Consider the following 23242-nt stretch of genomic DNA (forward strand, 5'->3'; position numbering starts at 1 on the left):
AAAGTACCATGATCTGTATTCTATCTCTTTAATAATACTTGTACACAAAAAAGATTTAAGTGCTGCAATTTTATCTTGATGAAAGAAGTACTTTCCCTTCAATGCAAAAAAGCAATGTGATATTAGTAAGTTTGATTAATATACAGGGTGTTCGGAAAGTCACTGTGCAGTTTCGTAATAATATTTTATTCAGTCTATTTCAAGCCAGCAACTGATAGCAGTGTTTAGAAACAAAATAAGAAGGATCCAGGCCTGTATTGATGCCAACAGGGGTCACTTTCACCATTGTTTATAATTGTCATTCATATTTACCTCCTGTATTCTATATTGAAACATGTCTGTTAATAAATATATTAGTGCACTGCGACTTTCCGAGCACCCTGTACAATAAAAGTAAAAATTTGGATAGTATACAAATCTTTTGCACAGGAGTTTAACACAAATTTTTATTCATTAGTAAAATTAGTAACTTTAAAGCAACAATGTAAAAGGCATTACACGAAAGTACCAAATCTAACAATGAACTCAATAACTATATATCCTGTAAATATGACAATAAAACAGGCAATGCCCATAAACTATAATTTATGGAAGATGCAATAACTAATAAGGTTGTAGAGATATTACAAAAAACATCTGATACTTAATATAAGTGACAACAGGTTTGATATTAAAATCTAACCTTCTGGAAATTTTGGTCTTCTGTTCCAAAACACTTGAAAGATTAGGTTTTTGATAAAGCTCCTTATGACATTTGGAGCAATATCCCTGCCAAGCTGGGTTACCATAGAAACCACAACCATTTTTACATAACAGATCAGATTCAGGTATATGAAGAAGATTAGCTCTTCTAAACCTGTGGGAAGGTTCTATTTGTCTTGACATTCTTCAGCAGTTTCAGGATTCACAACTTTGTTCACCAACTCAAAATTCTAATGAAAAATAAATAAAAAAGAATAAATAATATCAGATTAATTCAGTTATATTTAATAAAAAAAGAAAGAAATGAAAAACTTTATGACAAACATTTCATGAGACCAATTCACTGTGCATGTATGATCATCATATTTTTTGGCTCTATCTGGAGAAGTACAGAAATTACATGATTTTCATTAGTTTTATTATGTAAATATTTCTGATTATAATTACTTTTACTGCATTTTTTGCTCCTATGTAACACTACAATTTAGGATATGTAAATATGTTGATAATTTCTAATATGCTTTAATTTTGGCAAACATTATTTTAAGATAATAGATGTTTCCAAAGAATTGAAAAAAATAAAACAATGGAAACAGAATTTATATAACAAATCTAATGATAGTTTTTGTATTACCTCCAAATCATCTGGGAAAGGACTTGAGAGGTAATGGTTCTATCTGATATAAAACAAAATCGTGTTTAAATGTGGTTGCATTAGTTCAATGATTTCAATTTCAGCTGTCTGTCACTTGGTCATCACTCTGTATGCTCTGACAGCAGAGAACATGTGGCTAACAAATAACAATGTAAATATTAATGAAGGCTATATTATATACAGAGACTAAACTGCTTTAAAAAATCAAATTCAATAACTATTAGTAGTCTGTTAAGTTATAAAGTAAAAATGAGTCTGATGTTTGTTAAAGATTTTCATAATTTCCTTAATATGGATTTCATGACTTACTTAAATATATTGGACGTGTGTGTGTGTATTTAATTTGCTTTGCATATTTCTGTTCCTGTGTAATGAAATAAAACCCAATTTAGTGATTGTTGAATGTGTCCACATTTTTCTTAAATAATGTAGACTTCATGATTTATTGTATATATGTCAGACAGATTTGGAATAAATTTACTGAGTTTGATATTTTTGGGATTCCCACAAACTGTTACAACCACAGATTAACCAGAAGAACCTGATCACTTTATACCATAAGCCATATTTTGTCATAATTTTTTTAACCTCAATGTTTTTTGTTTACTGCTATGAGTTAAAAGGTGATGTGGAACAGAGTTCAGAAATTAGAAAAAAATAAATTGATCTTAATTGAAGATAAACATATTCCTAAGAAGAGGAAAAGAGGGAACTTCAAAATTAATTTATTACATAATGGAGAAAGAAAGAAACATTATAGAGAAGGTAGGGATTTGGGAACATGGAAGGATTATGGAATCAAAAAAGACTTACGGAGAAATACTTCACTTACAATAAATATAAAGCCCAATCTCTCATTTAACTCATTCCTTGTCATTGAGCTAAACTGGATAAAACAATATTTGACTTCTTGTAGTGGTATACTGTATGTATGGTGTTTCCAGTTGTCTTGTACTCACCAAGCATAAACTATATTTATACAGGATTTGAAGAATATAGAGCATTTATTATTTTAAGTGTATTACATTGCTTGTTTTCTGAATAAATACAGAAAAATAAAATGTTAGCAGTGATGCTATATATTTTTCAAATCCTATATAAATTTACTGCAGTAAGCAAAAAACAACTGTATGATAATGCTAAATATAATATTAAGGATTCTTTAAAGTACTAAAGGGAAGCAAAATGATAAAATTAAGTTCAGTCCTTTAAAACATGCTGATAGTAAAATGTTTGTTTGAGACAATGAGATAAGTGTACTTTTAAGTGTTTTCTTCTGCTTTTATAAGATAAGAAAATTAGCAATAATCTTAACCCTAAGAATTATGTGGAAAACCAAGGAATAGCCAAAATCTTTTAGATATACCTTGGTCATAAGTTGAAAAAGTGGGAAAATAACAATAAATATTGCACCAGTATCAGACAGTTTTCTCACGGGTTTTAACTCTTTAAGTAGTGGCTTGGTCCCTGGGACTGATCTCCTAACGATTTTGTACTTGTTATAGTTTTTGTGCTATACTGTTTAAATTAATAAGTGTATAATTGCAAAATTGGGAAGATTATTAGTAACCATTGCAATGTTATCATTCTCAAAATACCACTTTTTTAAAATTAAGTCTCAAGGTTTTAAGTAATATTTTATTATGCCTTTTTTCTTTTTGCATGTTTCCTTTCCAACATGCAAAGTAATTTTACTGTAAGATTAACCCTTTCTCGACAGGTTACGGTTCAAAGGCCATGTCATGGTGTTTAACTTGCATTCAAAATTTTATCAAATTACTCTTCTATGAATTTATGTCATCACGTTTTGAATCAAATTGTAGATTATAATTCAAACCTTAATATTATATACAAGTTCATTTCTTAATTTAAAAGTAAATATTAAAAGAACACACCTGAATATAGATTTCAGTGAGTCAAGTGATACAATGAATGTAGCACTGTTTAAAATGAAATGATTTTAATTGAAATTTACAATATTATCCATAGGATTGAAAGGGTAAGTGCCTCTGATTTCCTTGTGCGAAATATTTTATAAATAATAGGAAGGACCAAATAGTTGTTTGTTGTCTGTATGTTATACTATTAAACTTCCCACTTTTCAGAGGTTTTAAAGCACACAGCCAAACTTATCCTATTACAAGCACATTGATAAATATTAACTTGGGTACCTTTACTGTTAATAATTTTGGCTATAAGCCAAACAATGTCTCCTAACGTTATTCCAAGCTTTGCAGAATTCATTGTGTAGTCTTCCTGAGCTAGTGTGATTGCATGAACATTCTATAGAGTCAGAGGGTATCAAGGAGGTAATTGATACTTTACGGCAGGTACTTTGTTGCAAAAAGTTGTTGTTACTTCAATAAAGCATAAGATGCACACTTTGTGAAAAATAATAACTAAGACTTGAATGAAGTTGGCCACCAAAATTCTCTAATTTTTTATAAATATTCAAGAACATTTTTTTAATGATGTTTCAATTGTGGGCAATTGTTGTAAATTTTTCTTACAGGAAATCAAATGCCATATTTTTTGTGTTCAGACAAAATTTGTTTTTTTTTATGTCTTCTGTATTTTCCACTAATTTTTTGAAAATTTTTATTCTCTTGTATTCAATTGAAAAATGTGTTTGACAATAGTTTTATTGAAATAGAACCATTTCTTTCTGATGAGACACCAATTTTATGAAACAAAGTGCCAAATTTTTTTTGAAACTATATGTAATTTCTCATCTTGAAAAATACAAGCTATAATTACCCTATTATTTATCTGATTAGATTCTCACTTGAAAACAAACACTCTTTTGAAGCAATTTGCCTGACATAATTAAATTCTCACTTTGAAACAAACAAACTTTCAAAATGTCTTTAAAAAGTAATGAAAAATAAATAAAAAAGGCAAACTATATGAAAAATGTTTTGGATGAGACATTGTCCTTTTTTTTTTCTCAAAAATCTGGCAAGACATTGTTCATATCCTGTAACTAACACTGGTAAAATTATTGCTTGTTTAGGTCAATGTCCAAGACAAAACAAGACACTATGTTAAGAAGAATTATATTTGGCATGATCAGGTTAATAGATGTGCTAGTCATAAATTAGGTTAATTATTATAATAAATGTAATAGGCAGTACCAATGATGAAAGTAACCTTGTAAAGAAAGATTAAAATGTAATTAACTTACTACTGTTGCCGGTAAATGAATAACAATAAATGCCCATTAAATCTGCTAAGAATAATATTAAAAAAAAAAAAAGAGAGTTATCCAGTATTAGAACTGCACCTTTATTCCCATGGCATGCATATCAAGTTGGAACATTCCATTATAAAATAACTTAAGAAGCTTAGACCCTAGAAGCATCACTTGCTCTAATGAACAGAGAATTTTTCCAGAGGAGGGGGCAAAAGACCTATCTTAAGGTTTAACCATTATTGTAAAGAGAACAGGTAAGTTCCAACAGTTAGATCTGATGTGTTTAAACCATACTGCAGATTTGCAGCTATATATACTATATCAGTGGTTTGCAACCTTTTAACCACCAAGGACCCCTTTTACTATTTTTTTTTTCTCCACTGGACCCCATGTTTTTGAAAGATTCAATCTACACAAAAAATGTTTTTATGAACTAATAATTAAAATAGTTTTCAGTTTTTTTACAATCAAATAAAAGATTTATAATGACTGAGTATGCAGTAGAAAAATAGCAGTATTAAAAATTTACTTGTTTAATGAGATGGTTGATATTGCTAATAGCCCACAAGACTCCAGTATTACCTTTGCAAACCCCAGGTTGGGAACCACTGTACTACATAGTCAGTTTCAGTTGACCCTGATTAAGCTGTTTCATGGAATGTCTGCAAGACTGCTTCAATCACTTTGATAACCTGCTGAGGGTATGACCAACTGATAACAACAGGCTAACCTAAATCACATTGTCTTGGGACTCAGGTTTTTGGTTTTTTTATTTTGCACAAAGCTACTCAAGAGCTATGTGCACTAGTTGTCCCTAATTTAGCAGTGTAAGACTAGAGGGAAGGCAGCTAGTTGTCATCACCCACTGCCAACTCTTGGGCTATTCTTTTACCAACAAATAGTGGGATTGACCGTCACATTATAATGTCCCCATGACTGAAAGGGCAAGCATGTTTGGCACAACCAGAATTCGAACCCGCAACCCTCTCATTATGAGTCAAACGCATAACCCACCTGGCCATGCTGGGTCTGGGGCTCAGGAGATGTCAACAAGACCTCATAGGTTTCTTTGATGACCTAAGTGGGAATTGCCATACCCAATACTCAAGAAGCCATAGTGATAGCAACATTTTTCAATATTTAGCTACAGGGTAGACATCTACAAACTTTAAGTAGAGCTATTGACAAATCTGGCAACTTTTCTTAAATTGAAAATTAAGTGGTGTGAAATTAATATAAAAAAAACTTGGCTGAATGAATAAAAATTATGTTTCTCACTTTTCAGGGAGTCAGTGCCCCTTTTAAGTTAGCTAAATTCAATTCTTATATATTTCAACAAAAAAAAATAAATACATTCTGAAATGTCCATGTTTTGCACTGTTTAGAAACAGTCTTGTGAAGAGTATTTAAACCTAGACATTTCTTCATTCTATATCTGACAATTAGTACACAATCCTTTGTTTGGAAACTTGTAAACCCTTACATACTTGACTATCCTATAAGTATAATGTTTTGAGTTTTTTTTCTAATAAAACAGAACTTAAATTACAGAAGAAACATAACAATGAAAACACCAATGAATGTTTTTAACAACAATTTTCTGATTAGATGATTCACTTCTGTCAGTTTTTCAACTCATATTAAACTATGCTAACAATATAACTGACAGTCAGGTTATTATAAACTATAAATTATATAAATCTCGGTATTCCTAATCAATTTTTAAGCAAATTCTGTGAAATTCTAAACAAATATTTTTACACTATACTTTCATACTGAAAGTTATAGGGTGTATGTTTTATAATATTTTTTTATTTTGTTTTAATATTTTATAAACTTCTTTTCTCTTACTGATTAAAACAATATATTTTTGTATTTTCAATATTGCATACTATAAGTAAGACAGATAAAAAATGTTGTGAATTTAAAATCTTGCAAATATGGATCACAAAAAATAATATGGAACCAAGGCTGGAGATACTGTAAACATTATTTATTCAAACCACAAATCCCTGTTTTGACTCCACTAAATGAAATTCTAGGTAACAGTATAGTCAACATATTGGTTTGAAGTTTGAGTAAACAATGTCTGCAGTATCTCCAGGCTTGTTTTCTTACTTTTTTTTTACAATCCCAATTTTTGATTTATTTTGTTGACTGGCTTTTCCTGCTCAACTATGGGCAACAGATTACTTGATATGGTAGCTAACTTTATACATTGTAATAATAAGCATAGCTAGTAGTTGGCTGATACAGTTCACAATGATTTAATGCTGATATTTACTACTTGATCACATAAGTTTAAATGTTAAATTTTAAGCTGCAGCTAGATATTGTCATAGAAATTTCTTTGAGAATATAGCATGCATTTATAGTTTTGGTGCAACTACATTCTCTATATATAATACACAGCAATTTGCAAATCATGCCAAGACTAAAAAATAACTCCGATAAAGCATATATAAAAATTTTACTTGTAGAAGAGCAGCCTTTTCAAATAAAATATATGACTAAAATATCACTTGAAATAAATAGTCATGTAATTTTAAAGTAATCATACTATAAATGTATTGATTTTTTTTTAACTCCCTCATTTCATAGATAACAGGGAATGTATAATGTACAAAGCATCTACATGTTAGAGGTATCTGATGTTCATCCATTATGGCTGGTAATTCCTGTTTTACCCTCTACTTAAGCTTTTTAAAGAAACACAAGATATTTGCAAGAAAGCTGATTTCACACTAAAATTATGATGTTTCTCGCTTATATAACTATATAACTTATAATAAAGAAATTGAGTTTCAATACCCCATTACCTCGACAGTACCTGATTTAGTATTCTTCAAATGTTCGGATGCAACATAACCAAAGCTGTTTTTGTAACAATGTCAGGTTGCAGGAGATAATATTAATAAAAAAATTTACAGACGGGCCGTTTTCACTGTATTTTGTTGTAAGTGTAACACGTATATTTTTTTGTACTTTTTTTATATGTGTACAGTCTTAGCAGCCATTAAGATGCTTTATACCCAAATGTTCTGTTACTATTAGTATCAGCGTTAGGGTTTTGTACAATCCCTTGCGATTCCTAGTATTATCAACCTCTGCCATGGTTCATAGATAAAATTTTCACGTAAATCATACACAAGTCTCATATTTAAATGTAACTTATTTTAGAAATAATACAGGCTACGGACTGCACAGTAAATTATAACATAAATATAACCTTTCCTTGTACACGTAACTCAGTAATTCAGCGGTTCGCAAGTTGCAAAACACTTCCGCCTAAGAAGAGTTTCCCTTTTAATATTAACCTTAATCAGCTCAATAGTCAACCAGTACAAACAGACACACTTTTGTTGATGTATTATTTGCAGTGTCTAAAATAAGAAGTTAACTGGTTATTTAATTTTTGTAGAGTATATTGGTGTATAAAACACATTTTAATATTAGGAATAAATAATCTGAAAAAGCTGTAAAGTAAAACGTTGAATGTCCAATTAAAGAACAATAATAAATTTGGTGCTATAAAAAATTTATTTCTAAAGCAAACCTATCTGTTTCCGCGTTAAACTGGTTATGATAACATTGTTGGAATGGTTTTATATTTTGTACGACCTCTAAATTATTTAATTATGCTAATAAGTAATTTTGTATTTTGTGACTATATTGGGATTTTTTTTTGTATTATCATTTTTAGTGAAAATTTTAAAACAATGACATACTCCTTACAAAATATAATTTTCTGTTACAAAAAGAATTCTGCTGGTTTTGGTGTACTCACGTAGTTGAGAATTAACCACTTCGTCGTACAACGGTTTGCGGGATTATAACATTATAAATTGTAGTGCGATGGACACAGCACAAATAGCGTATTGTGTTTAAAATGAAGCAGTTAGGTAAGAGTTGAATAAGGCCCGGCAAGGCGTTCGACTCGTAATCCGAGAGTCGCGGGGTCGAATCCCGGTCTCACCAAACATGCTCGCCCTTTCAGCCGTAGGGGCGTTATAATGTTATGGACAATCCCACTATTCGTTAGTAAAAGAGTATCCCAAGAGTTGGCGGTGGGTGGTGATGACTAGCTGCCTTCCCTCTAGTCTTACACTACTAAATTAGGGATGGCTAGTGCAGATAGCACTTGAGTGGCTTTGTGCAAAATTCAAAACAAAAACAAACAAGAATTGAATAATATGAAACATATATGTATTATATTCATTTTCATATGTTTAAGAAAGAACATTCCTTAAAGACTCTCCTGGCTCTATACTCTAAAACGGCTTTAGAAGTCCAAAATGCAGTAAAGTTGTCAATTACTTAAGTAACTTTTGCTGGATGTCTTCTGAAATAGTGTAAGTAGTTGTAGTGTGTGTGCTTTTCTTATAGCAAAGCCACATCGGGCTATCTGCTGAGCCCACCGAGGGGAATCAACCCCTAATTTTAGCGTTGTAAATCCGGAGACTTACCGCTGTACTAGCGGGGAAGCAGTAGTTGTAATAATATTAAGACATTTAATATAAGCATTATACATATAAAAAGTTGTTTATTTCAGTGAGATGAAAGTACATGGAACTAATGATTACAAAAAACTTTTTGTTACAGTAATGGTGAAATGATGAAATTTAAATACAGCAAATTCATTTATTATAACATTTTTATTTTCTGAAAATAAGAAAAAGCTAAATCAGGTGTACTTTGTAATTACATCGTTACTTTTTAAATTTATAGCCGACTCGATTACCTGCTTAGACATAATTCGTCGCATTGCAAGTCGAATATACTATTTTACGTGCTTGTTTAGATTAATGTAGCACGTATTTTCTGTATCGATAAAAAAGTACAGTTTCGTTTTCTATAAATTAAACTTATGTGCTCTGAGTTTGATAGGACGTAAAGTGATATTTTGTTTAAAGTAATTTACATTCTTTGAAACAATACAATATTGTTTTAAACTACATATATTAATTTTATAGATAATAAGTTATTATAATAAACTTATTTTATAAATACTACTTTGCATCGTTATATCAATAAAGTTAGTTATAATTTTGAAAATTAAAGAATCACCATACGCCAACGGAATAAATTTTGAATGTTGATATAAGTGTTTCTATGGTAACTGTCAATAAACAGAATATGATAATCGGAACACGCATGTTATTGATAAGAATATTTCTCGCGATTAATTTTTGCAGTATTTACCTTCCTGTTTGTTGCTTTTATTTGTGCCACTAACTTTAGACTTCGGCATTTGAGAATATGGTAAATTATAAAAAGGTGAAAACGGCGTTATCTTGGAGACAGTCTGATACAGGTTTTCATAGTGAGAACGATAATTTAAGCCTTGTTATGTGAACCACAAGACATACTTGTAATACGTATTACTGCGAACTTATCATAAAATAATTGGAAGCCGATCTTTAACGTAATACAAAAATGCATAGAAAAACTCCCATGAAAGATGAAAATCAAAACATCAAGGAGAAATTAGTAGAGCAGTTTATACAGCAAAAAATTACAAAAGAAAGGAAAGTTTCAAATTTAAATTATATTAAAATCAGCCAACAATGGCGATTTCTTTTGCGAGAAGTGAAATCAAAAGAGCTTAAGAAAGAATTAGAAAATTTAAAACAGACCTTTCAACGTGTGCTTGACAGAAAGGAAGCAGTTATTGCATCACTTCAGAAAGATCATCAGGACTATGATCTTCAGCATGAACAGATTGTTAATGGCCATCTTCAGAATTTGGAGAAATTGATAGAATTACAGAGAGAAAGAGTAAAAATTTGTTATGGTGATTATCTCTCTAAGAAAAAAATGCTTAAAGAAGAATTTGATTCTGCAGAAGACAGAATAATTACTTGTCAGCAAAAAGACATGTCACACTTAGTTGATGTAACATTTGCTATGGAACAACAATTTTTAGAAGCTGAGGGTGAAAGAAAAGCAGAATTTCAAAGTAAAAAAGATGACCTTAAGGATAAAATCTTAGAAGAAAGGCAGACATTACAAGTTGTTTTAGAAGGGCACATAGAAGGCCTCTGGCAGCAATTTCAAGAAGCATTGCAAAGATATACTGAAAGCACAGAAAGCCGGAGAAAAGTAACGGAAGACTTAAAAACTAAGGATGAACAAAATGTAAAACAGATAGAAATACAAAAAAAGAAATTACAGTCAATCTCTGATAAAATTTTACAGTTAAAGTTTAAAATTTCTCTGTGTGCTAAAGATGACAATCAAGAAGACAGTGTTTTAAAAAGAGAAATAACTGAACTTCAAAATTCTGCTTGTCTGATGAAAGAGAAAATAAAGGAAATTCAAGAAATGGGGAAATATGCACTCAAAAAGACAGTTACTCAGAGTGATGGCATAATACAAAAACTTGGTATTATTTCATCTAAGGCTGAAAACATCCTTAAGTCATATGAGAGATGTAGGAAACTGGAAACAGAAGAGGAAAAAGTGTTACCATTTTATAAATCTAGTGAAGAGGGAACTGAAGTAGATATATTCAAACAAATAGAACATATAATAAAGGATGAAGCTGCAGATTATCCAATGCTTGAAAATTTTTGGAGAAAACATAATAAGGTGTTATTAGAGACTTTAGCTTTGCAAAAGGAATGCCAAGATTATGAGAACAAGAACAAGTTTTTAAAGAAACAACTAAGTGATTACTTTGTGGGACTCAATAAAGATGGTCAAACAATCAATCCAATTCTGGTTATTAATGAACAATTTGAACGTCCTCAGAAATTGGAACAACATCAACCAGTCATCATTGAAGCAGCTCACATAATCCAGCATATTACTGAGTAGAAGTGATAATGATAGGTGAAACTGTAACTCAACATTCTTTCTGTATTAGGTAAATACATATGATAAAATAACAAATGCCTGAACTAGAAAAAAATTTTGTTTTAAATATCTAGTAGTTTAAACCACAGACACTTGTAGAATAGTTTTAATTAATGTTCATATTTTCTCATGACAAATAGGTTAACGACTATGGGGTAATAGTTCTTTGTCTTTACCATGTGGTATACAATTTGTACACACTATTTTTAAAGACGTTCCTTTTAAGAAAATATCTAAAAGAGGAAGCCAAGTTGTATATAATGCAATTTAAAATTAAATGAAATAAAATGTACAAAGCTGTTCACCTGATTTTATGAATTTGCAATAACTCGTGATTTTCTATCACTTATAGATTAAAGAATCAAAACTCAATGAAGTAAATATTTCAATGCAAAAAAGCTCAAACATTTCTTTAATATAGAATTTTACATATATTATGAAAGTAAAAACTTTCAATTGGTTTGGAATTTCACACAAAGCTAATCAAAAGCTATCTACACTAGCTGTTATTAATTTAGCATTTGTAAATAAGAGGAAAGGCAGCTAGTCAACACTACTCACCACCAACTCTTTTACAAATGAATAGCAGGGTTGCCTGTAACATTATAATGAACCAATGGTTGAATTGGCAATGACTTTTGGTGATAGGGGATTCAAACCAAGGAGCTGTAGCTTGTAAGTTGATCAATCGTAAAGGTGTTGTGTTATGCCAGGATAATGCATGGCTTCATACAACAAGGATCACATCTGCAAAGATTGAAGAGCTAGGCTGGGAAAAAGTTCCACATCCTCCTTATTCTCCAAATCTTGCCCCATCTGATTATCATTTATTCTGAAGTTTGCAGAACTATCATGATAGAATAGAGCTTGGAACACAGAAAGATGTCAAACTACTCTCTCTGTATTCTTTTCCTCCAAACCCCAAGAATTTTATAGAAGTGGCATTCAGAAGCTTGTGAATCATTGGCAGGAAATAATTAATAATAATGGAACATACATTATTCATTAAATTATATTAAAAGCATTTGAAATCCTTTCTCTTCTTCTGAACCTAAGATCAGACATTACTTAAGGGAGATGACCTGATAGTTCTAATTTTGATATTGGATTACAGTATGTTAATATCCTATTAAAAAAAGTGAATGATTATGGTTTTTGAAAACTGTGACATCATAAATTGTCTAATAAAAGATATATAGCTTGAGCAACTTGATTTTCCGACAAATGAATCACAATTTCCGTTTCAATGGAAAACTTGTAACCAACTCATTGGTGTAGCAATGGGATATAAATTAGCTCCATGCCTATCTAATGTTTTTCTATGCTATCAAGATAAATTATGGTTAGTAATGATATTGATGATTTCAATCTAGTTCTATACAAAAGGTATATAGATGATTCTTGTTTACTTTTCAAAAACAAATGTGACATCTAAGAAAACGAAGTTCACTGTTCAGGAAGAAACAAACTAGATTACCCTTCTTTGGGACTACTAAATTTTAACAAGAGAAAAAAAACATTATGTTACCATAAACCAACATTTTTAGGTTTAGGTTTCAACTACAGTAGCTTTGTTCTTTCTGTTTCAGAAATAATTAGGTATATATGTTGGCTTACAGGGCCTTTACAATAAAAGCACTGAATTTGGATTCAGTTTAGAACTTAGTAACATCAAATGCTTTTTTCAGAAGAATTTTCTCTTAAAAAACATTAATAAGATAGTGTAAAAGTTGAACCACCTCTTAGTAAAATTGTTTGATGTGCCTGAACTTCTCTTCCCTATTGTGTTACCTTTTATGATTCCTTTGAGTTTCAAATTAAAGAAAAACGTTTTGAACATTTGAAAAACATTATATACACAAATACTGTTCAGAATCATTGTTAAATTTCAAGTACACAGAGGATTTCTTCAAGGTGAGAGATTCAATTCCATTGCTATGGCAGTTGAATGTCATTTAAAAGTTCACATATACCTGGTTTCATGATATGCCATCTCTTGGCACAAGTCAAAGAACATCTAAAACCAAATGAAAGAAACCAGTCTGGCTACGTTAAAACAATGTCTGTGACAGGACACTACTAAAATATGATAAATCAAACTTGCATCTAGATAAAAGTCAATCATGATGCCCAAAACATTTATCATCACTTAAAATTTGATTTAGTATTACAGGAGAAGAAAAACTAATATTGAAAACAGTAGTTCTATTATTTATTTATTTATCAAGGAATGAAATGGAAAATAGTTGTGTTCAGCTCAGCTTTAAAAAAACTATATTTTTCTAATCAAAATAACCTTAACTATATAGAAAAATATTCTTTAAGAGCTTGTATGAGAAATTTATGTGAAACTAAATGGAGTTCACATTCTACTTTAAAGAAGTTTCCTTGTTTGTTTTTGAATTTACCATAAAGCTACATGAGGGCTATCTGCACTAGCTGTCCCTAATTTAGCAGCATAAGACTAGAGGGAAGTCAGCTAGTCATCACCACCCACTGCCAACTCTTGGGCTACTCTTTTACCAACGAAAAATGAGATTGACCATAACATTATAATGCCCCCATGGCTGAAAGGGCAAGCATGTTTGGTGTGATGGGAATTAGAACCCTCAACCCTTGGATTACGAGTTGAGTGCCTTAACCATCTGGCCATGCGGGGCCAGAAGTTTCCTTATCAGAATTGTACTTCTAAACTACATATTACCATATCACAAAACTGATTCTTGTCAAACACCATTTAGGAGAGACTTGCCTAATAAGATGACCTTAAATTTGTGGTCCATTTTTTTTTTTTTCCAGAAGTGCAATATTTAATACTAAATCACTAGATCCCACCAAAATAATTTTCCTTGAACCATTCAGTTTAACAGGTAAAAGTTTTACCACCCTGCCTTTTTCAAGAATGGCTAAGAACATTTTCTCAAATGATTGACCTGTTTTATAAGACCTCACCCAGCCAATTAATGAAAACTTCCTTCAAAAAAACATCTGTCTTATGGGAAGGGATTATAGTAATCTCACCTAAACTTTCACACATACTTAAATTAATAAATCATTTTGTTTTACTTCTTAATAATTGAAACATACAGTGAAACGTGTTACAATTTATCAGTAACATAAGCTACTTAATCATTCAATGTAGTTATAATTCAGGCTGATGATTATGTAAACTCTAATTTAGGAACTTTACAGTGAAAGTTTATTAATAATTACTTCAAATTGAGGCTTTGTTTGAAACTGAATTAAAACTAAAACTTTTGTATGGGAGAGTTTGTCACAGAACTTCATGGTTTCAGGAACTGTTTTTAACATTGATTTTCTTTTATACATCTATTATTGTTAATTGTGACAATATTTCTTTTTCCATTATTAAGTCATTGAATAAAATGAAATCATAAAAATATTATTCATCCTAAACCAAATATTTTATAACCAACTACCATTTGTATTAAAAATCTTTATGCTAATTTGGTCAAATTAGGTTTAATTGTCAGTTTAACCTAGTGATGCATTTGATAAAATAAAAATTTTTATTTAACTGAAGCAAATAAAACTGACTCACATGTTAATACATGAACGTTTATTCCTATACTATACAAATTAAAGTTGAAATGCCAAGTCTGATGATAGTGTTCAATAGTTCTATGGTCAGACTTGAATACATTATTGATTTTCTTACAAATCAAAATACAAGACTTCACCACAATAAAAATACTTCTATACAGTACATAACATTTTGGCAATTTTTCCCTTTCATCACACACAAAAAACAAGTGGTCCTATTTTGTACAAGTCTTCACAGAAGGGAATCTGAATCAAACCTTAACGAAACAAGTTCAATAAGGCTTCAACACACTTTGTATTTGGCAGATCTCTTCCACTTCTTAATACTAGGGTTCAAAGTCCATCATGAGCACTGTCATAGTTCAACCTAAAACCATATTTTTTTAATTAAAGAAAATAGTCAGGTTGTGGTTTTTTTGTGGGAATCCCTCGACTTTCCTGCAAAAAAAAAAAGTTAGAATTTTATTAAGACTTTTTGATACATAAAGATTATAATACTCATTATACTACAAGTAGATATTTAAAAATCTTTGTCACACAAGAATTTTCTTTTTCAAAAACAAGTTTATCAGTACTATATATCAATAACACTTTTTTATTGGAACTAAATCTCTTGTACCTATTGTGAATTTATAAGTGAACAAATATGTTGATTTAAAATATGAATATGCAATTATTTCAACAAGGCATATAAAAATACAATAAAACGTATTAAGGGATATCTACAGAAGTAGAACCCATGAGTTATTATATGTTTTTTTATAAATGTGCGACCATTAGACCATTATGGAAATAGTTTTGTTTATCTACTATTTGTAGTAGATAAACTTTCATCTCCATTAACCTCTTTGTAGCACTTGTTTTAATTTTCTTCTTATAATACTGTTTCATAATGTTTCCAGTAAATTATACTTAGATATCAGACATTGTGGGCACAAGCACTATCTGCTCTTAGTATATTTTTAACTTTTTGTATGGGGCTTGTAAATAGATATAGCCCCTCTACTTACGACAAATGAGTGTTGTTGTACAGCAGATTCTTAACCATATTAGTGTATAACAGAAAAGATAAGACTATTTTCAGTTCTATTTGAATGCATTTATACTCTATTCATAGCTGAATAGAATTTTTGTCAATTTTTTCTTTCTACAATATCTTGTCTTTGTGTGTCCTTGAATTACATTTTAAAATATATAAATAAAATACTTATTATACATAAAATGACAGCCAAGTTTTGTACCCTTAATTCTAAAATATGTAATGAAATATCTCATATAATTTCATATTACTTCTAAAGTCTTACACATTTATATTAATATACAAAAAATATAGACTACACCATCACCATATTTCAGAAAATTATGAATTTTTACAAATATATAAAAATGATAAGATACATTTTAAATTTCAGTTTTTTCATGTGACTAATGTTAATTATTCTTCACAAAAATGATAAAATCATTCCTGAGCTTTTGGTAAACTATCTTATTTTTATTACTATTCTAATTACCTGAGGTGCTGCTTCAAATATTGTAAATTCTCGTTGAAGGTTTTCATCTAATTCTAAAATTGCTGCAACATTACCACACCTCAAAGAGAGAGAAAAAAAAAGGTAAATATATATATAAATCAAAACTTAGTTTTATCTAGTTTTAATACCAAAGTAGTGCCACAGAAATGTGTTATTAAAAAAAATGGGTAGTAAAATTATTTCCTATGCTTCAAAAACATAACTGAATATTTCTGAAGTTTAACCTACACTATAAAAAATTAGGTTTTATCTCAAACTTTAAAGCTATATATTCTATGCATTTTAAATGTGCAAAAAAGTAGTAGTTACATTACAACATGGCTTGTCAGATTAAAAATTAAAATTCTGAAAAGTTTACTGATAAAATAAATCTAAACTATGTACATATGAAATTAATCCAGCATAAGTATCTGAAATAATTAGTGCAATAAACAGAAAATAATAAAATAAAAAGAAAACTTTCTTCAACACTTCCTGTAAACAAAAGTCAATTTAATTTTTTATTCTAATATTATATTTCCTAATTTCTATTTTTGATCTATCAGTTTATCTTTAGTTTCATATTGCAAATTCCAATTTTGTTTTATTGATGATTTTGGTTTCTGCAACTTCATTTTGTTTTATTTAAAAGTACTTTAAGTTAGAATTTTTTGCAGGGATTCTAATGACAAATGATTGTTTTAATTTAACAATCCTTTTTTTTAAATTTTTAAACTGAATTTTTATATAAGTATTTTTGATGTAAAGTAGTAAGTAGCTTGTAAATTTCAAAGATGCTTCTGTACTAACAATTAAATAAAATAAATGTAAATATTATTAACTATAATTTCATTATAGACTGGTGATAATTTTAGAGTATCTAATATCTAGAAGATTTACAAATTAGTTAAAGGTATTCTAGATAACTGTGAATTAGAACTTCAATTCCATTGTATGAACATGAAATTTTGGTGAGACTGTTTTTACTGGGAAGTTATTTAACATGCTCTGCCCTTCCTTTGACTATTTTACACTTTTTGACCAAACATTTGTGATATTTTCTGTTTTCATGTGTACAAAATGGATTGGTTGGTTGATTTGGTGTTTTATGGCACAAAGCAGCTAGGTTATCTGTGCCAAACATCTGGTAAAAAGTTAAAATTGAAGTAAATTTAGTAAAATTCATAAAAGGAAATAAAGGTAAAACAAAACAAAGTTAAAAAAACATAAATAGCATAAAACCAATGTTTACATCTAGTCTACAACGTTAAGAGAAAAACTACAGTAATACAAGTTGAAATTGACTTTTTGTAGTGTAACTGTAATTATTGTAACTCACCAGGAAGACTAACAGGTAAGTACAAAACCACTGTCAGTCACCTGAAGTTGGCCTTTCTAGTCCTGGTTTTGAGTTATTTAACGTTACGGCCATTTTAAAAAAGGAAAATAAGAAAAAGGTTTTAAAAGACGTATGGCAAAATTACAATAACTCGCTAGGATGACTAATGGGTAGTTCAAACAACAGCATTAGTCACCTGAAGTTGGCCTTTCCAGTCCTGGTTTCGAGTTATTTGACATTACAGCCAGTTTCTAACTGAAATCAAACTAGACGGACTGTGACTCTTAAAAGGGAATCACATTAAAAAAAGGTCTAATGTATAAATTAAACAAAACTTATATGGTATTAAAAAGATTAATGGCCTTTAAAAAACTAAAAACATTTCCAAGGTGGACAGTGTCACCCTCACCAATAACAATGTCTAATGTTACGAACAAACCTTGGGACAGAACATATTCAAAATGGTGCTATCATTGAGAGTCATACAGAGGGCAAGAAAGTAATATGTGGCTTATTGTGACCTGAGTGTTACACAGACTACACATTGGTGCACCAGTTTCAGATAAAAGAAAACGATGAGTTAAAAAACTGTGACCAATGTGTAGTCTAGTTAGAACAACTTCCTCTTTCCAATCCTTATGAAAGCAAGACGGGCAAAGTTCAATAGAGGGTTTTATTTACAAAAGTTTGTTTTCACGTTGCTCACTCCAAGTTGACTGCCAGCTGGCAAGGAGCTGTGCCTTAAATACAGGACCATAGTCCATGTATGGAATAGGCACAGTGGTGATAGTGCCAGAACAGATAGATTTAGCTTTGATGACGGCGAGCTCTTTTCCACAAATACCAATGTGGTCTGGTATCCAGAAAAGCAGGAGAGAAGTAGATGTTAAAGAGAAATAGGCCAGTCAGTTTTGAATATCGGTGAGAACAGGGTGTGAACTCACATGAAGCCATTCCAAGACCAGCAGGGAAGTAAGGGAGTCAGTATAAATAGTGCAATTTGAGTATTGTTTAGCTTCCATGTGATCCAGGGTAAGAAAAATGGCTTACATATAAGCAGTGAACACAGAAGTTGTATAGGGGATTCTGCATGCAACCACTGAACCACATCAAACCATGGCACAGCCCACTCAGCTACCTGATTTCAAACCATCTGTATAAATAGGAATGGAAGGATGGTTCAAAAGATGTTCAGCAAATAACAGATAGTATTTCCAATCAGAAGAGTCTGCTTTTCTCAGATGACTTAAAGATAGGTCACATTTGGGGACTGTAAGAAGCCATGGTGGGACGGGCTGATCAGTGGATAGAGTAATGTTATCCAAGGACAGACCCAATTTATCTAATAGCACCTGGATATGAAGGCCAAAAGGAGCAATGGCAAATCGTCTGTTGTGAAAAAAGTACGGCCCAGGTTGGATGCTCTGGTAAGGAACAAAGTTTCAAAGCATATAGTAAAGACAGTTGCAAATGGCAGAGGTGCAAAGGAGGTTCATGAGACTCAATGTATAAGCTTTGAACTGGGGAAGTACGGAAAGCTCCAGCTCCAGTGCAGAGCCAAAGTCCTTGATGATGAATGGGGTCCAGCATCTTTAAGACTGAGGTCCTGGCATAGCCATAGACCAGTGATCCATAGTTGGGTTTCAATTGAATAAGAGCATAATATATCTTTAGCATAGAACATTGATCTACTCCCCAAGTGGTGGAAGAGAGGACACGAAGGATGTTCAGTGCTCTTGTACATATGACCCGTAGCTGCTTGATGTGTGGTATAAAGGTCAGCTAACAGTCAAAGATACGCCCCAAGAACTTTGTCTCAGGCACCACGGGCAGCACAACTTCACCGATACGGAGTTCAGGATCAGGATGAATACCCCATTGGCAGCAAAAGTGCATGCAAATGGTTTTAGAGAGAGAGAGAAGTTAAAGCCGTTTACTGTTTAAAGCAGTCTGTAGTTGCCGCTCAATATACCTCATGTTCGACAACTGACATGAGATGTGAAAGTCGTTGGTATAGAGGCCATTTGCAACAGTGACACTCAAAGCACAGCCCTGAAGGACTCCAAGTTCCTGTAGAAAAAAATGGAAAAGAGTCGAACCCACACAAACTTTATAATAAAAATTGGCTAATGGCCACATATATGGAGGTCTTGCAAAATGTAATACCTCCATGTTGTATCATAAGGCTTCTCTGATTGATGTTTCAAGATGAATCAGATGGTCCATGGTGGACTTAGGAACCCCCAATGGGTGGGCAAGAGGTGCTTGTGCGATTCAAGGAACCAAAGAGGATGAGCATTAACCATCATCTCTAAGGTCTTACAGAGACAGCTCGTCAAAAGCAATTGGACGGTAGTTTGAAAGAATCTTGGGATCCTTCCCAAGCTTAGAGAAAGGTAGGGACAATAGCCTGGCACCATGCATGAGGAAAAACATTCTCCTGCCAGATCCAGTTAAAAGTAATCAAAAGAATAGCAAGAGAAGCAAAAGATAAATGGCGCAGCATCTCGTACTGTACATCATCAGGTCCGACCGATGTACTGCCAGACTGATGAAGGGCCAGTTTGAGTTCCACCAGTGTAAAGGGAAGATTATATTCATAAAGACAATCAGCTTGAAAGGAAAGGAGTGATCTCTCTGGCTGAGTCTTGATGGCCAAGAAAGTGGAGGAAGAAGCAGAAATGCTATAGACCTGGCAAAAGCTTTCACCTAGAGTATTGGCAATGTTCTAGGTATCAGCTACATCTGGCTGATTGAGAAGGGGACAGAATTATATTGCCCACTGACCTTTTGAATCTTGTTCCATATGACTTTGAAACTGGTGGTAGAAGATGTGCCGGTTGTGAACTCAATCCATGATTCCTTCTGGCTTTGATGTCTTACCCATCGAGCACGTGCAGGGGCTCGCTGGAAAGCTATGCGGTTCAAGAATGTGGGATATCTACAAAAAGTATCCCAGGCCCATTTTTGTGCCTTCCATGCCATGTGGCAGACAGGATTCCACCACGGATGAGGATATCATACGAAACGTGTTGAGGTTTTAAAAATACATTGAGCATCTGCCTGTATAATACAGTCAGTTACTGCTGCCACACAGTTGTCTATTGATGGCTTACAGCCAATGGCAGAATCAAGTTCTGTGAGAGCAGTGAAAGAGGGCCAGTTTGCATGATCCAGCTTCCACCGGGTAACTCGGCCAGTCTCTCTCAAAATTATAGGAAAATGGTTACTGCCTCGCGGATTATTGTCAACCCTCCAAGAAAAATGGAAAAATAGTGAAGAAGAGCAAATTGAGAGATAAACAGCAGTACAGGGCTGCCAAGGTGCATGAAAATAAGTATAAGAACCACTACTGACAAGAGAAAGGTTATGATCAGTGAGCATACTCTCTACACAGCGACCCCTCCTGTCAATATTGGGACTTCCCCAGAGGGGATGATGACCATTTAAGTTTCCCAAGACTAAAATGGGAGACAGCAACTGTTCAAGGAGAATATCAAGATCTAACTGATCATATGTCTCTCCAGGCAACAGGTAGAGAAAACAAACAGTGATGGTATGACCCAAAGAAACACTGATGGCTACGGCCTCCAAGTGTGCATCAAGTGGCAAAGACAGGATGGGCATATGCTGATCAATCAACAATGCCACCCCTCCATGCACTTGTCCATCACACAGCCTGTCATTTCTGCACAAAGAAAACCATTGAAAGGTGACTGTATAGGCAGGTTTCAGAAATATTTCCTGTAAAGAAAGACTACAGGATGGTAGGAAGCAATCAGTGTTTTGATGTCATCCAGATTAGAACATAAACCTCAACAGTTCCATTATATCAAGGTGGCCATTTTTATTTATGCATACCTTCATTTTACGACCACATCTTTTTTCTTTACTGTTTTTATTTGAGGGAGATCTATCGATCTCCATGGATACTGCCCTGGGTTGCTTGGGCAGGTCTTTGCTGTTGAAAGAGGATCCCAATGAATGAGGACATGAACAAATGATTGTTTTGTATCTTGGGGTGAAAGAAGATGTATCCAAGGAAGTGCCTGTACCTGCAACTGAAGGAAGTGGATCTTGGGATTTGTTGGAATATATGTAAGGGACAGAGATAGATGTTGAAGTTGATTCATCAACTTTTTTAACCATGGAGGTCAAAAGAATTTTCATTTGTTTTGATAACGATTCTTTTGGAGGCAGAGAGAGATCTGTCTGCACTCCCACTGTAGTAGTGGAATAAAGTGCAGCAGCATACGTACAAAATGAAGTGGTGGACAGCAACTTTTGAGCCTCAGTATAAGTAATGTTATGAATCATTTTCAAATGCTGTACCTCTTTTTCCTCCAACCATTTAGGGCAAGAATAAAGTGTGACGGGTGAGAGCCATTGTAACTGATGCAATGAGGGTCCGTTTCACACTCATATGCATCATGGTCCTTGCCATTGCAATGAGCACACGTCAAGGAACCACAACATGACGTCTTTAAGTGACCTAACTGCTGACACTGGAAACATCAGAGAGGGTTTGGAATATATGGCTGTACCATGCAATTAAGATAACCTGCTTTGATGGTGGCAGATGGACATGGTGATGTAAATGTCAGGATAAGGACACTGGTTGGCATTGTAATTCCATCTTTGCAAGTGGAGATACGCCTCACTGCAGAAACTCCTTGAATGGAGAAACCAGCAAGAATCTCTGACTCGGGGATGTTCTTCAAATCCCTCTCAACAATAACTACTCATGATGAATTCAAAGCAGCATGAGGCATGATCTCAATAGGTATGTTCCCAATCACCTTTGAATGCATGAGGAATTCATTGTGTTGAGATGTGGATGTTCCACCAATATGTCACCAGATCGAAGCTTCTTTACTGACTTTGGAGAGCCAGCAAGTCCTTCTAGTTCCTTCTGAATCAAAAAGGGAGACATTTGCCCTAATAGTGCATCTGAAAGAGAAAGTAGTATCAGAAAACGAGGTACAGGTGTTACAGATGTTGAAGATTGCTGCTCAGAATCTTTTAAATGTGAACGTTTACTTATGGACTGTTTTTTCACTATTTTAGTTAAGTTTTTATTTGGAAGATCCATAATAAAATAAAGAAATTTCAGTGCCCACTTACCCCACCCACCATGAAGCTCTACAAGGGGACGCACTACAATGTCAAGCAAGAACACTGCAGCAATGCCAGGGTTTTGTGAGTATAATACCCAAACTCCAGCATCAGATACAATGTCCACAACACCTGTTGAAAACACCTAACCTTGGTACTTGGTTGGCCCTAGCCCAAGTGGACCAGCTGATTGACCCGGGAGGGGCACCCATCTACAGGAATTCAAGGCTAAAGTGATGTGTTAGGGTTGACCCTTCAACCACTTGGATCCTCTCCTCTCCTTCATGGGGAAGTAAACTGAAAGA

At 32.6% G+C, this 23242-nt stretch overlaps 3 protein-coding genes across 12 annotated transcripts in view; 1 reads left to right on the forward strand and 2 right to left on the reverse strand.

Moving 5' to 3' along the window:
- Window positions 1–8359, reverse strand: part of LOC143238490 (rab5 GDP/GTP exchange factor-like) — a 29999-nt gene extending 21640 nt beyond the window's left edge. The window contains exons 1-3 of one of the 8 annotated variants that reach the window (XM_076478770.1): window positions 7780–7869; window positions 1337–1493; window positions 683–932 (exon numbers count right to left, since the gene is read on the reverse strand). In XM_076478770.1, coding sequence (XP_076334885.1) covers window positions 683–885 — 203 coding nt within the window. In that variant the 5' untranslated portion in view covers window positions 886–932; window positions 1337–1493; window positions 7780–7869. Of the gene's footprint in view, window positions 1–682; window positions 933–1336; window positions 1494–7369; window positions 7937–8106; window positions 8136–8337 lie in introns of those variants that run through there. The other 7 variants (XM_076478768.1, XM_076478774.1, XM_076478772.1 and 4 more) reach the window with 7 other exon arrangements.
- Window positions 8360–9693: 1334 nt separating this feature from the next.
- Window positions 9694–11696, forward strand: LOC143237552 (dynein regulatory complex subunit 2-like). Its single transcript, XM_076476952.1, has one exon. It carries the CDS (start codon window positions 9987–9989, stop codon window positions 11367–11369), a length of 1383 nt encoding a protein of 460 aa, XP_076333067.1. The 5' UTR covers window positions 9694–9986; the 3' UTR covers window positions 11370–11696.
- Window positions 11697–14973: 3277 nt separating this feature from the next.
- LOC143238492 (serine/threonine-protein phosphatase 4 catalytic subunit) overlaps window positions 14974–23242 on the reverse strand; it is a 60096-nt gene continuing 51827 nt past the window's right edge. For all 3 annotated transcript variants that reach the window (XM_076478778.1, XM_076478779.1, XM_076478777.1), the window contains 2 exons: window positions 16484–16562; window positions 14974–15410 (listed from right to left, as the gene is read on the reverse strand). In XM_076478778.1, coding sequence (XP_076334893.1) covers window positions 15360–15410; window positions 16484–16562 — 130 coding nt within the window. In that variant the 3' untranslated portion in view covers window positions 14974–15359. The remainder of the gene's footprint in view (window positions 15411–16483; window positions 16563–23242) is intronic.

The sequence above is a fragment of the Tachypleus tridentatus genome, chromosome 13, assembly GCF_004210375.1.
Source record: "Tachypleus tridentatus isolate NWPU-2018 chromosome 13, ASM421037v1, whole genome shotgun sequence".
NCBI classification, from domain to species: Eukaryota; Metazoa; Arthropoda; class Merostomata; order Xiphosura; family Limulidae; genus Tachypleus; species Tachypleus tridentatus.